This window comes from Halichoerus grypus, chromosome 8 (assembly GCF_964656455.1).
Source record: "Halichoerus grypus chromosome 8, mHalGry1.hap1.1, whole genome shotgun sequence".
Lineage (NCBI taxonomy): Eukaryota > Metazoa > Chordata > Mammalia > Carnivora > Phocidae > Halichoerus > Halichoerus grypus.
The window spans coordinates 25,376,595-25,392,354 of NC_135719.1; the positions used below are offsets into that span (position 1 = coordinate 25,376,595).

The 15,760-nt window shown below is 47.0% G+C and overlaps 1 protein-coding gene across 5 annotated transcripts in view; it reads right to left on the bottom strand.

Annotated features, from left to right (window-relative positions):
• ADAMTS17 (ADAM metallopeptidase with thrombospondin type 1 motif 17) overlaps window positions 1-15,760 on the bottom strand; it is a 348,978-nt gene that overhangs the window by 175,130 nt on the left and 158,088 nt on the right. For all 5 annotated transcript variants that reach the window (XM_078078954.1, XM_078078952.1, XM_078078953.1 and 2 more), the window contains exons 9-10: window positions 2,613-2,753; window positions 656-806 (exon numbers count right to left, since the gene is read on the bottom strand). In XM_078078954.1, coding sequence (XP_077935080.1) covers window positions 656-806; window positions 2,613-2,753 — 292 coding nt within the window. The remainder of the gene's footprint in view (window positions 1-655; window positions 807-2,612; window positions 2,754-15,760) is intronic.

Genomic DNA, 15,760 nt, shown 5'->3' on the forward strand with positions numbered 1-15,760 from the left:
CCCTGGGCCATGGCATGGAGACGGCACTGCCCCAGGTCCCCGCGCGTCCATCTTGGCACCTCCACCCCCAGAAGGGGCCAAGCCATGGCTTGTTGTCTACAGCATGGTGAGAGAGTGTGTGCTCTGCGGGCGAGCAGACCTGAGACAGATCTTGCTCTGCTACCTACTAACCAAGCCATTTTGAAAGACTGCTTAACCTCGGAGGCTTGGTGTTACCATCTGCGCGCTGGGGAGAGCAAGCCGGGAGCCTGTGGTGAGGGCTAACGGGGCTCACACGTCCGAAGCTCTAGCAAAGGACAAGACACGCGGGCACTGCTCAGTGAATGGTAACACCTTAACGGGCTTTTTGACGCTACTATCGAATAACCACATGTATTATTTAGTAAATGTTCCCGACCTGATGCTTTCCAACGTTTAATGGTGTTTAGCCGCCTTCCATAGCTATCCGGGGTTTTCTATCAGGGGACTTGGCATCGCTTCCGAGAAGGATGGGGTGCACCTGAGCAAATGCCCGTGAGGGTGTATGTACACGCACACGTGGTAAGTGAATGTGTGCGTGCATACGTGTGTGTGTGTGTGTGTGGCGTACGGGTGGCTGTGTCCTCCGGCAGAAGCCAGATGCCCCCTCTGGAGCCAGTCCTCCCGGGCGGCTTACCTCCATGTTCCTGCAGAAGGTGGCGTTGGTGCCAAACAGGATCTGGCACTGCTCGTTGGCGCTGTAGTGCATGCCCGGCAGCTTGTGAGGGAGACGGAGCGCGTGCTGGCTCCTGGGGTCGGTAACCAGCAGACAGGTGCTCACTTTCGACCTGAAACAGCCAAGAGGCAAGCTGACTCGCGAGTGTCCTGCCCAGGTTTTTGTTTTGACTTGTCAGCTAAGAGCGGGTGAGAAGGACGCATCTCCAAATTACCGATGGCGGGATGACCCGGGCCCTGGGCTGCATGCATTGCGCTTTTTTTTCTCTTTTTCTTCTTTTTCTACCTGACCCAATGCAGATCTTTACCACAAAGGCAATGGCAGTTTAGCAACTAGGAAAGGGCCTGAGCATCACACCCACGAGGCTAATGTACTTTTCTCAAGTTTGAGCATTCTTGGATGAGAATACTTTTGAAATAGATTCCTAGGGTATTTTCTTAGAATACGTCTTTGAGCAAAATTACTATGAATGAAGAAAAAAAGAAGTTAGGGTCATTTTGCTTTATTTCAAATAAAAACCAAGTGCTTATTTCCAACTCTGCAGATTCTCTTGGAGGGTCTGTGGTAGGCTTTGGCAGCTGACGGGTCTAGGTGTCCCATCCCTGAAAGCCGGCTGGTGGCACAGTCTGCAAAAGACATCAGGATTGCAACCAGGGTGGAAATGTTCACAAGGTGTTGAGAACAACTCTGAGAAACTGAACTGGGGGGCTGTGAGGCTGTGGCTCCTAAGGGAGGTTAAATACTTGAATGCTTTGATTTCTTAATTCCCAAAACAAGGCAGATGGCTGTGGAAAGGAAAGCCAGCCTCTCACCAAGATTCTTGAGGCGCAGAATCGCCCACGAATACATAGAGGCTGATGCTGGGCCACTTCTCCCGGGCTCAGACACACACAACACTTTAACAAAGGCAGTGGGACCAGCAATATGTACATGAGCAAATGAAAATACCCTGCCCCGTTTCACTGACCCTTCTGGGAAAAATGAAACAATGTCAAGTGGCTTACAACATTTCATTAAGGTTCTGTGATAACAAGTACTCAGGAGGAAATAGATTATACTAAAACTAACAAGTCCATTTTTAAGACATGTGTACCACTTAATTTCCCCACCCACAGGAAATGTCACGAAAGAAGACTCAGGATGAGGACAGAAGGCAGAGTGATGCCTTTGACTGTTCCATCCCGAATTCACTGAGTGCTTTAATGTGTTACTGAACTACAAAGCTCCATAGGCAGGTAAGACTCCCTGAGTCCCTTTCGTCTCCACGGAGTGGACAGATGAATCCAGCTAAGTAAGAAAGCGATCAGGGTTTGCACATCAAATCTGTAAATTTGTCCCTAAGGTCTTGACACTAAGGGACCCTCATAGTACAGGAGCTAAGACTTTGTTTGACAAAGGTCTGAAATCAGATGGAAATCTGCGAGTGGATACGGTGCAGATGTATTCTGGAAAGAAAGTGGCAGTGAGATAAACAGAGCCCATCCCCACATGGGAGGGAGGTGAGCAGGCCCGGCTCCCCAGCAAATGTGCTCCCTATCAAGGGAAGCAGCCTGAGCATTAAGGAAATGCCCTTTTCCATAGCAGCCAAGGGATGCTGCTAAGGTGGTGTCCATTCAGGGTCAAAATACCGCAGAGTAATGCAACGGGGTTCTCTTCAAGTCACGGTCACTGTGTTGATAGTCAATCAAGCAACAAAGCATTTATGAATAGCAGCTGGGTGCCCCGCATCATACCAGACATACATTTGGGAGGAAGTTTAGGCCAGAGAGGGGAGATTCTGTACCGACCGCCTCTTTAGGCCAGCTCAGAGTTCTAAGAGATTCGTTTCTCCTTCCCACACTTGGTAAGACTCCAATTGTTGTGTCTTCTGGAAGTACTTTCCATTGTAGTGATTGTACAGAATGATTAAAGGACTTACTTGAGGAAGTTTTCAAGGTCATCGCGACTGCAGGAGGACCAAGAGAGGTCACTGGGGTTCCGGCCTTTTACCCACTCTCCTGACATGATGTGGGATCTGCCGGCACAGGACGAGTGGTCATCGTCGTGGTTCATCCCCAAGCTGCCCGAAGGAAAGGAAAGGGAGAGAGGGACACTTAGGCTATAGGCTTTCACCTCCAGTTCCAGGTTCCAGCATACTATGCTAACTTAAATCAAGCCTGAGAGACGACGAGTGACAGGCTGACACCCAGTCCTTGGCTACTCTCAACAGAGCAGACTGACAGCCATGAGCTTACAGAGAAACAGAGCGACGATCTCCTTACTTCATGAATGAAGACTGACAGAGCACACAGAACACCACAGCATTTGCTAAATGCATGAATAAATGAACAAATTATATTCACTGTGATTTCACAGTTCTTAAACTGTAAGTTTCTGATGATTTTACACTTGCTTTTTGACACTAAAATATGCCAATATTAAGGATCTAAGTGTTTTGTTGCCCTATGGGGAAGTCACCACGTGAAGGTCTAGTGGGGACCATCCAAGACTTTGACTTATATAATATCATGGGGGCAAATCTTCACATTAGTGAAAAATGCGGCTTTTCTATCTTTCACATCATTATACCTGGGTCCACCGAGATCATACCTGTCACCTTCCCGGCCCAGGTATACCTCATAGACACCAGAAGACCTGTCTAGACGTGTGTGGCGGACCACGCGCTATAGGCTCGATGACGATCTTAGTTTGCACATCTGTCGTCACTGGGATAACCTGGGACACGGAACATATGAGAGCAGAGGGCACACATTTTGCTGACCTGTGATTTCCAGGGCAGAGACTCGCTGTGCCAAAGGATGCCCATCCTCCGTCAACAAGCCCAAGGGAGACAACATGTGCTTTCCTCCATTCAAACATATTTATGAAAGGTTTCCCGAGTGCCAACTAATGGACTAGAAAGAGAACAAAGAATGGTGCCCGATATGCCATCCCTCACCTCAGATCACTGCCAGCCTGGGCAAAGAGAAGACACAGACAGAGATAAGTCTAAAAAGAGCTTCTAAAGGCTTCTCTGGAACACTTTTGTCAGTTTCCCTCATACGCCTCTGACCATCTTCTGTCAATTCCCCCTGCTGGCTGCTTAATCCTGATGTCTCTCGACAGAAGCCTGTGTTCTTACTCTGCACGCCCTCCAGGCCCCTCCATACTCTTGCCTACAAGACACAGCCTTCACCACCATCACCATGTGGAGTTGGATTAGCTAAAACCACCCGCGTCCTTTTTGAAATACACCGGCAGGCCCTCGAGCTCCTGGGTCTCCGGGCTGGCTGGGCACCCTCTGCTCACCCACACAGCTCTACTCCCATGAGTCAAGGGTACACTTAACCGGGGCTTAATCGTATGTATTCGCAAACCGATTTATGTCACTAAGACTTGCTGTGTCAATTAACATGTGTGGTTACATGTTGTGTTAACCAAGGAAACAGGAGAACAAAAGTTGTTTTCGGGAAAACTAACTTAGCGAGTGGCTAAGAATAGACCGCTGCCAAATTGGGGATGGGCAAAACAAGTGTAAAAGATGAGGGGGAAAAAAACATAAAAATCTGCCCCGGACTGCCTCACAATGGTCTTTTATGTTCTACTCCATCTAAGAAAGAAAAAAGAAAAAACAACCTGGGATTTGAACTCCTTTCACTACAGTTGTGGCTTGCGTGAGGAAGGTGAGATGTAAGTCCAATCAGCAGACACGCACCCTCAAAGGAAAAGCTTTCACCCCCACCGTGAAATTGGTGAAAAAGTTAACATTTTCACAGCTTAAGCCAAAACAAAATGTTGAAGGCACCGAAGTATAATTTCTTTACGTTTCCCCACTTGGACCAATATTTTTGGTCAGTTGGTTAAGTGACTAACTACTATCCTGTCAGAAGAAAGCACACCTGGGGTGCCACCTTCATGTTGATGGCCACGTTGTGCCGTGGTCCGGACCGCTCTACTAGACCCTGCCCTGAACAATGCCCTCCCTCTGCGTTTCCCAAAGGCTCTTCCAACTCCCCAGATTCCCTTGGGGCAGCTTTCTATCCCAGCTTCTCCACCAGTGACTGGCACAGAGCACGCACTCTGTGCAAACTTCTTGAACGAATTACCTATTTAATATGGGGGAAAGCACCACCAAATCGGAGAATCCATATCCCTTACAGGGGTGCTAAGTCTAATGCAGTGGCGGCTTGTTCAACAGAACGACGTAAGCTTTCTCTGGCTAGACTCAGTCTTGCCCTCCTGCCAAGAGACCAGGTAGCCATCCAATTCAAGTGAAATGAATAACCAAGAGACTGTCCGAGAAGTCTGACCAATAGGAATAATTTAGATATATTTCTAGTAGTTATTTCGCTGAATGAGTCCTATTTTTCAGTACCATTACTCAGCTTTTCAGGTTTTCTTTTTCCTGCTTGTTATCTATCTCTACCTACAGCTATCTATAGCCATCCGTCTGTCTGTCTGTCTATCTACCTATCGTTTCTTTGTTTTGTGTTAACTTTTGAAGGAACTAACTGGTTTTTCAAGTGCATTTATACCAGAGGATGTTAAAAGTCATCTTACATCTTGATTTAGGGTTTGATTTGAGATCTTTAAATAAAACTACTGGTAGAGTTTTCAAATGGACCTTCTGAAAATGTTGATGGATTTCAGTGAACTCTGCTCAGTGTGTAGGGGTGATAGAAATAAAATGTCTTGTGAAAATGGGGCTCCATCCCATCTTCGGTGACAAGGTGTAAGCACAGTATGCGGACCAGTGAAAATGCTTTGTTGTCAACCTTGGAGAATCCAGTCCTACGGAGAACCAACCCGTGAGTCAGTTGTTCATCTGGCTTTGCACTTTTATAAGCCGGTTCCCGTCATCCCGGGCTGGGATCTCTGGAGCGGCCACCAGATGGGTTTTTTCAAACAACAAGGATGCTGTTTGGGAAACCACAATTGGGGGAGATCCAAGCCCTGGCAGAGTGGCCTCACCACATATGGAGGAATGTTTCCTTTGTGACCACTTCTAAGTTTTCTCTGGTGATCAAGTTGGTTGTAAAATGAAAGAGCCTTCTTTGCTCGCTCTGCCAGGCTCTGCTGGCCAGAGGGCCTGGTCTCTCAGGAGACAAAACTATGTTTAAAACAGTGTTTAGAAAAGCTTTCTATGCCATCCAAAGCTGTGCGCCTGCACAGTATGTTATGTGAGCGTTTCAGGACGCCGGCCTCAGAGGAGGACTTCCCCAAGGAATGTTCCAGTCAGCAAGATCAGCCAAGAGTGGGATTCTTGGATTCCTGGAGCCTGCGTCTAACACAGATCGGGCTTGATCTGGTTTAAAATGTTCAAATGCTAACTGCCTCATAAATTTACAGTTTGATGAACTAGCATTGGGCTGGGAGTCTTGATATTTGAGGTTTACATAAACTACTGTTTAGGCTATTTTTAGATTAAATTCAAGATCTCTTGACTGAGAAATGTATGTTGTTTTAGGTTTATGTCCCAGGGCATCTATTACTTCTGGCAACATTATATTGAACAAAAACAGGTAGCATTAGGCACACACGCTGATTCTAACTTTAAGTAACAGTGGGTTAAGGACACAGGCAGGCCTCCCGTCACACGTGACCCAGATTTATCAAACACAATAACAACTTAATGGCCTTGAGTTGATTTTTATCTTAAAACAAATAACACATTGCTTCTGTATTTGCTTTAGGAAATCCAATATATACCACGGAGGGAGTTCTAAGAGAATCCCTACAGTGTTCACCCCCTCCTAGCTTCACCCCAAATCCTGAAAAACCATGGAGAGGGCTGGGTGTTCTAGGCTTGGTGTATCTGCCATGTTGAAAGCTTTGGTTTTACCTGGCTCTAAGCCTACCTGTCTGTTTCCCAGAAGCTTTGGGATTCTGACATCAGGATGCAATCAGGTCCCACACCTCCCCTCAAAGTAGTCTTGCCTGGGAACCTAGGGCAAAGGCTCCGGTGACGGGCCTCTCCACTGAAGGGGTCCTCAGCCAGCCCAGGCCCTATCCTAGTAACCCTGAGGGCAGACGGACAGTCCCTTTTCAGGAAATGCTCACTGACACTATAGTAACAGGGATGGCTCAGGGCAGCTTCCAGGAAATGAGAGGCAGATTTGTATTAGTTAATATTACTTAACATGATAATAACCAACACCCCAGCTTTACACTAGGAGGAAAATTCTCGACTGTCAGTACTTCTTTGCCAAGAACCACGCTATGCCCTCGATCTTCAGCTACTCAGAAATGTCACCTACACGTGTTGAAAGTCACTAGGGGTAACAGGCTGCACTCCCTTATACAGGCTACACTGTCATCATCCCCCACAACCCCACTGAGGGGGAACCAAACAAGTAGGCAGTGATCACAACAAAATCCTCTCACCCGAGAGAAGTCTTTGTTTGTCTTTGGTTGTGCACAGGGAAATGAGCCTATCAGGCTCATGCAACCACCAGAGTAGATCTGGGGTCCCTACAGGTTCAGCTTTACCTCCTACACACGCAGGATCACCGTGGGAAGAATGATCCTAAAACGCCATGAAATTCGGAATCACCAATGGGCAAATCATGATCAATAGAGCGCTGGCGTGAAATGGGCTTTGCTGTAGCGGATTACATCAGAGTAGGTGAAGATGGAGAAGACGTGTACAGTATAAGCCGTCTCTCTTCCCTAGCCAGAGCACTGAAGGAACGAAAACACTCACGTTCTTGAATTGATACGTAAGGGATTTTGAGGTCAGGTATCTGAGTCAGGTCTGTCCTCTCCTCAGTCTTGCCTAGGACTGCATAGGTGTGCGCATGCATGTGTGTGAGTTCATTCACACGGAAGATTCACATCAAATGGGCTGTTAATTTTTCATTTAACAAAAATTCAACTAACTATGGTGAGAGAGAGGTAAAGAGAGAAAAAGAAAAGAGGAGGAGCGTGGCCCAGGTGACGGTGCCCCTCGCTCTGGTCCCTGAGCATGTACGCTTGCGTGTGCAAGAGCGTGCCCACCCTCAGGGTGTGTGACAGAGCTGGGTAGCTGCCCTTCCCTCAGGAATCTCAGGGACGCCCTCCGTGAGCCCAGCGTCACGCTGAGGGTGATTCTGCTGTTTCACAACACCCATTTTTCATTCAACACAGGCACAAGGTACGAAGTCTTGACAGGTGACGTTAACATTTTATCCCCACAGCAGGAGGAAGATCAGGTGTGAAGGACTCGGTGTCCAGTGCCTTGATGTGGCACCTCTGAAAAGTGATTTTTAGAGGTAATGCTGGTATCATTTTCACCTTTTATTCTTGTTTCAGAATCTCGCTATACAAAGAGTTGCCGCGTCACTGGGCTATCATTCGGCCTGAGAATTTTCACTTTTATTTCCAATTGTACCTTCATAGCCTCCAGAGGAAGCAAACACCTCCTCCATTCTTGATGAGCCCCTTTGGGTGCTGTAAAACTAAGGGAGATTTACTTAAGGTCACACACCAGGTTAGACTCCTCGCTGCCAGCCAGCCTCTTTTTTCCGAGACCATCTTTCTGGGCCAGGGAGACCAGAGCAGGCACCGAGCCGCTCAGTGATGAGGCTTCACCGCTTCCAGAACATTCCCCCACAGACTCCCCTCTGCTTGGACATGTGCACACACAGCAGCTGGCTTTAAGCCCCAGCTGGCTTCCAATTTTTTGATAGTTTTAATGAAAATATGTAAACGAAGAGATAAAATCCAAAGGGATACATGTACCTCTATGTTTATAACAGTAATATTTACAACAGCCAAGATATGAAAGTAGCCCAAGTGTCTGTTGACAGATGAATGGATAAAGAAGATGCACCATATATACAGAATGGAATATTACTTAGCCACAAAAAGAATGAAATTTTGCCACTTGCAGCAACATGGACGGAGCTGGAGAGTATTATGCTAAGCGAAATAAGTCGGAGAAAGGCAAATACCATATGATTTCACTCAGATGTGGAATTTAAGAAACAAAAGAAAAAAAGGGTAAAAAAGAGAGAGACCAACCAAGAAACAGACTCTTTAACTGTAGAGAACAAACTGATGGTTACCAGAGGGGAGGTAGGTGGGGGATGGGTGAAAAAGGTGATGGGGATTAAGGAAGGCACTTGTGATGAGCACAGGGTAATGTATGGAAGTGTTGAATCACTGTATTGCACACCTAAAATTAACATTACACTGTATATCAACTACACTAGAATTAAAATTTTTAAAAATTTAAAAAAGACTATGTGGAAAAAACAATTTCTGTTTTTCTGAAAGTGGATCATTTGTGAGTAGACTCAATTCAACTCTAGTAGATTACAGATGTGTAGACATGCCAAAAACTATACATATTCAGTAAAGAGTATTAAGATTTGGATTTCTCTCAAGAATTGTCAAAATGAAAGCCTGACTGTGTGTGTGAGTGTGTGTGTATGGTTAGGATATTTGCCATCTTGTAATTCTTTTTAATTTTTTAAAAAATTTATTTGAGAGGGGCGCCTGGGTGGCTCAGATGGTTAAGCCTCTGCCTTCGGCTCGGGTCATGATCCCAGGGTCCTGGGATCGAGCCCCACGTCCGGCTCCTGGCTCAGTGGGGAGCCTGCTTCTTTCTCTGCCTCTCCCCCTGCTCGTGCGCTCTCTCTCTCTCTCTGTATCCCTGTGTCTCGAGTGAATAAATAAAATCTTAAAAAAAAAAAATAAAATTTATTTGAGAGCACACGTACGTGAGCATGGGATGGGGGGCAGACTCCCCGCTGAGCGCGGAGTCCAACATGGGGCTCGATCCCACGACCCTGAGATCACAACCTGAGCCGAAACCAAGAGTTGGACGCTCAACTGACTGCGCCACCCAGATGCCCCTTGTAATTCTTTTTAAAAGATTCTTGAAATAAATTCTGAAAGAATCTGCCAATCAGGTGAAGTTTTTGATAATAACATACCCTAAGAAAAAAGAAAAAAAGAGAGATGATAGGAAACTCCTCTTCTCATGCAGAAGCAAGTGCTACATTTGAGAGTCCTGGCTTTGGAGTCACACTGACCGGGATGAGAATTCCAGCCCTTCCTCTTGAGAGCGCATCCCGCCTCTGCACCCCCTTCTCCTCATCTATGATTGCACAGGGATGACATTCTTAATGTCATTCATTTATTTGTTCCTTCATTCTACAAACATCTGTCAAATGCCTTCCACGACAGCCACTGGTCTGGGTGCTGGCACAGGCTGTGCCCCTGCCTCCACGGAGTCTGTATTCTCAAGGAACGGAAGTGAGGTGTCCACGGGAAAACACACACACATGCCTGAGTGAGGGAAAGCGGCAGCCCCCCAGCCGCAAGCCCGGGTGCCCTCAGAGAGCCGCCAAGTTCATGAGGGAAGTGGTGCCCTCAGAGAGCCACCAAGCCCAAGGGAAGGTGGTGACTGCACTTGTAAGACCCCCGAACAGCAGCTTTGTGAGAGCCTCAGAAGCCCAACTGCTCTCGGCAGGCAGTCATCCCGTCCAAGACCGCAGACACCCCAGGACGCCTGTGAAAGATAATGGCTAATGACCCCTGGTCTGTGCTATATGTTGACCTTTGAAGCAAGAGGATGAAGTTGGGGATCCGTGGCACCATGTCCCATTTCTTTTCATCTCAGCAGCGGATCTAGGGTTGAACACGCAGGTCAGGCTCTTGCTCATTTCCCTGTGCATCCAGCAGCCAGGGGTTGGTAAAGCCTCGGGGCCTAGAGGGCTGAAGCTATTGCCACCTTCGTGAAAGGCTGTTTTCTGGCTCTGATAACTCCTCCTGGCTCATCAGCCCAGGTGCCTCTGGTCCTGCCCGCCCCTGACAAAGACGGTCCTCACACAGTGAGACGGGCCCCCCTTCCCTGCTCCACCAGCTCTCAGAACAGGGCAGGGCACAGGGCAGGGCTCAAGAAATGGCTGGAAAATAAAAGCAGCCCATGAACATCTAGGCCCATATGGCAGCCCGCCAGCCCACAGAACAGAGGCTACCTGGGGGTGTCCTTGCTCTGCCTCATAAACATAAGGCAACTCCATGATGAGATGGTCCCCAACATGAAAAATGAGTGGCACCTCCTTGGGAGGCTCACAGCCTTCTCTGCACAGTGCCCTCGCTCCTTCAAGCCTTCTATGAGTGCATCCAGGGCCGATGTACACAAACGTGTGTCATTACTTTCACAGACTTGGAATCAAATGATGCTTGAAAATTTAACCAAGAAAAAAAAATCTACAAAGTGATGTTGACTTCTGACCTGGGAAGACATTCTATAAAAGGGGAGGGGACTGTGTGAAGGGGACTCCAGGCAAACATTCCAAAGAAGTTTAGAATTGTAGCTACATCAGTGGAATAAGGATTTGTCTCCCAAGGTTGACAGCATGATTCAGATGGAAAGGCTATAGAGTGTTCAGAAAAAAAATTCTACCTCTGATAAGGTAAGCAGAATGAGTCAATTCTTCTTCCTTCTTCTCTTTAGTTTTTCCCCGCCACCCCCGAATTATCTCAGGTATTTTAAGAACTTTACTCCCATAAGATTTTTGGCTCATCGAGTTCCACAGAAAGTCCTTTTCATTTGGGACTGCACTGAATAACCAGATTAATTTGGGAAGAACTAGAATCATTGAAGTTTTGAATCTTGCCATCCTAGGACAGAGGCACCTGTTTATCTTTCTAGGATTTCTTGAATGACCTCTGGCAAATTTTATTTTATATAAAAAGGTCTCGCATTTCTTATTCGCCTCATTCCTGGGTATTCTACATTGTTGGTAGACATGGTGAATGAGGTCTTTTTTATTCTTCTGTAAGTGATGTGCCTGTGTACAGGAAAGCCATGGATTATTGTTTATGAGTCTTATGACTGGCACCAATGCGAACACAGTGGTTTCAATAGTTGTCAGATGATTCTCTTACCACATGCAGATAACAACCACTTTGACTCTTCTCTTTCAATATTTATACCTCATTTCTTGCCTTATGAAATTTGGCAGACTTCCAAAACAATGGAAAACTCTACCCTGGCCCCAAGATTAATGGAAATGTTTTTAATACACACTGAATACATCTGCTCTAGATTGCTTGTAGGTAAGTATACTTGATCAACTCAAGGACATCTTCTAAATAATCATTTGTGAAGAGGACTTCCTCACTGCCATTTCAAAGTAAACACTAAGACAGTCTGACATAGTGGACAGAGTGATGGTCCAAGGAGAAAGAGGTCATCGTTGGAGTTAAAGATTTGTTCCAATTAGTTGGGGGACCTGAACAAGGCTTCAACCATCCCTGGCCTGTTTTCTTAGCTGGGAAGTGTGGGGCTTGAACCAGATGACTATGAAAAGTTTTCCAGGTCAGAATGTAGTCATTTCATGATTCTTAATCTAGAAGACTAAACACAATTTAAGGTATAGTTGCTATTCACTCTTTCAGTAAGAGCTGACTGAACATGACCCTGTACCAGGCATTTTCAGGGCACCAGTTATACAACAATGAATGGCATACGCAGTCCCGCCTGCAGGAAGCTCACAGTCTGGCCATGATCACAGATAAATCAACAAGTGCCGACCTATGCTGTCCAATGAAACTTTCTGTAATGAAGGAAAATCTCTGTGTGTGCTGTCCAATATGGTGGCCAATGACCACAGGTGGCTACTGAGTGTTTAAAATGTGCTACTGTGACTGAGGAACTAAAGTTCTTATCTTATTACATTTTAATTAAGGTAAATTTAAAGATCCACCTGTGGCTGAGTGCTACCTGCTGGACCATACAGGTGTAGGCCATAATGTGATTGCACTAATTTGAATACCATCATTGGGAGCTGTGGATGTCATCACATTGGTATAAGAGTATATCCATACCCACAACTTACTTACAGACTTACAGATTCGGGGAGAAATAAGACAACCCAATGACACACCTGGAAAGAATTAGTGGCTAGGTGTAGATACTAGGAGCTAAAAGCCATGGACATTTAGAGAAGGGAAACTTCCACAGGTTATCTCATAGCGACTTTTTGTATGACCTTCATTTATGTCTAGTTTTCTCCACCTGCTGATGGTTGTGCTGAGGATGCCATCTGTGAAAAGCCCTCTAAATCCCAGGGCTGGAGCGGAATGTATTAGAAGAACCTGTATTAGAAGAACCGGAGAAGACCCTCTCTGCAGGCTTTACACAGCATCCAAGAAAATGAAAGAACATCAGCCTAAATGGATTTAGACAATGAGGTGCCTGAAGAGCATACATAATCTCCAACAGAAAAAGGGATGCCTCCTCCGTGCCATTAAATCTGGGGCATTCTCAGTGTCCAATCAATTGAGTCAAAGAATGACATAAGATAATGTGCCTTTGCTAATTAAAAAAGTGAATGGTGAGATATAGTAAGGCAGAGCAAAGGAGATAATTCTACTGCTGAAAAGGTCTGTGAGGCTCTCTTTTGCTTTTTAGAAGAAGAAAATTTATTGAAAAAAATCTTTTTATTTCAAAAGAAAAAAAGCAGTGAGCTCTTCTAAAACTAACCACAGACACAGTGAATGCCATCCTGGCCCCAGAGCTGTCATCCCTGCCTGCTCTGGGCCTAGAATGCAGACCTGCTGAAGCCCAGAATGTTATGAGGCCCATGTAGACACCATCAGCTCCAGGTGCTGGCAGCATTGACAAGGCTGAGCTCCCTGCGTTCCCCCACCCTCCCGAACTGCACGATGGTTCACTGGGATTCCTGTCCTTCAAGGCTATGGTGGGCCTTCATTTGGCTTGGCTGTATTTGATGGAGGCATGTATGGGACATGGGAATGAAGTAGGGAAACTGAAGGACTCCATAAAAGCTGCATTTTGCTCCTTTTCTTCCTCCTATTCTTGCTGGGACCTGCACCCCCCACACCACTGCATACATGCCTCATGGTGGAAATAGTGTGTGTCCTCTTTTTAAGGGACAGGGAGTTCATGATTTCTCTGGAACAGATAACATCTAAGGAACCAGGTGAGAAGGACCAGACAAAGCTACCATATGTGCATTCCAGACCACCGGCGCTAGACATCTCAACACCAAGACCCCTGGCTCCAAGGAATAACACCTGGGCCCTTGTCTTTGTTCTAACTGGTTCCTGGATGCCTAAGGGGACTTTATACCAGACCACTGTCCTCAATAAAAAACCCCAGACCCCAGAAAAGGTGAGACTCATGCTCCTTTCCTGAGTCTCCCAGACACTCCATCTATATCTGCTCTCTCTACATTTTCAGTAAACTCTGCTCTCACTTCCGGCTGGCTCATGTTTGATTCCCATCCTGTGCGAAGCCAAGGACCCTCTTGGCTGGTCCTGCAGGACCCCCTCTGGGTCTCCAGACTGCCAGCATCAGGAAGGGTTCCGAGAATGCAGGCTGATGCAGCATAAGTGGGTCTCAGCTCCTCACTTTTCCCAGTCTGCCAAAAGGGCTCTGCAATGATGGGGAAACCAACCCTGAACTTTGGTTCCAGGGTAGCTCAACAAGAAGACCATGTGCCCGGCTTAGCAAGCAAGAACATAACAGAAAAGTCGAGTATGGAGCGTTTCTCTTTTAAGCAATGTTCTCCCAAGGTCCTGCCAAGGAAAGACTGCCACAACACAACACTGTCCCTATCATGGCAGGGACTTTGTGAAAGGAAACTGGGAGACCGGGTGAGAATGAGAAGCATATGCTTCCTGCTTCTTGGTCTAAAGAGTAATTACTCTATCGGGGCTGCAGACACCGGACTGGACTAGGGCAGGAAATGGAAGGATAGCTAAAACCTTCTAAAGATGCAAATCCCAGGCTACTACATCCTACCTTCCAGACATCAAAAAGGAACTTGCAGTTAACAATGGATGGCAAAAATGACATGTAAATGGAGAGTGATATCCCAGTTTTAGGGAAATATACAGCCAGCCCCAATCCTATGTTGCTGTCCTCTGTGGAGTGTGACCGAGGCAAGCACTTCGGGGGCCAAGGTCCAATCTCCTGGTCCCTCTGCAGTGGGCCAAATCTCCATGGCCCAGCTCTGCGGTGAGGTAGAGAAGGGAAAAGAATGTGATTCTTTCCCTCCCCACCACTGGTATCCAGTGTCCCCACCTGTCCCCCTTGTGTCCCTGATTCAGAGGAACCTTCCTCCCCCGCCCCCCCCCAAAGCACTTTGCGTTTTAACAGTCAGCACATCCATCCAGAGGAGTGAGGAAATGGAGGGTGGGCTGGGCACTGTGGTGGCAGATGGGGCAAAAGGAGGTCAAAACTCACGGCACCGAAGTGCAGGCTCTGTTCACCAGAGGTGGAGATTCATCTATTCCTGTGTCAGCCTAAGGCTGCCATTCACTCAGGTGTGAGCCGGGGAAGCCGGTTTGAAGGGCCTAAGTTGATAGCCTAATCATGCCCTCATTCATCTACCAACCCCGACTCCGTGCCTGTCACATACCGGGCACGGCTCTAAGGACCCATGTGCCCACGGGACACACATCAAAGGTGCAAATAAAGGTGGGTCTCTCCCTGGACACGGGTGCTGAATAGGACACTAACAGTGGGAACAGGGAAAGGAGATACAATACAATGGGGGGGGGGGAGGTCCTGACCAAGCAGGAGGGAGCGCCTGGAAAAAGCAAGAGGAACAGAGTTTTCATTGTACCAGTACTTGTTACATGTGTTAACTCACTATTATTGTCCCCACTTCACAGGTAAGGGAAATGAGAACTGAGAGGGAACTGAGAAATTGAGAGGCCCACCCAAGGTCAAAGAGCTGGTAAATGGTCAAGTATAATTTGAGCCTGGGCAGTCTCTACTCTCAACCTGAATGTATAGCCCAGCCCTTTGAGGATGAAATTTGCCCCCACGTCCAAAGGAGAGCAAAGGATGGGACCTGCTAACCCATGCCAAGAGTGGCTGTCTTGAAGTTCGGGGCGGGAGGGTGCTGACAGCAGAGCCATCAGAATACTGTGGGCTACGTAGAAAAATCCCTTTTGGCAACAGCAATGGAAAGTCAAGAGGCCCCGGAGAAGCTCAAGGTCTGCTCTCAGGGCAAAGGGACTTGCCAGTAAGATGGTATGGAGAGAGGAGAGGGGCCTACAGAGTATGGACATGGCCTTGGGGAGAACGGGTGCTGGGAAGCAGCCAAGCGCTTTCCT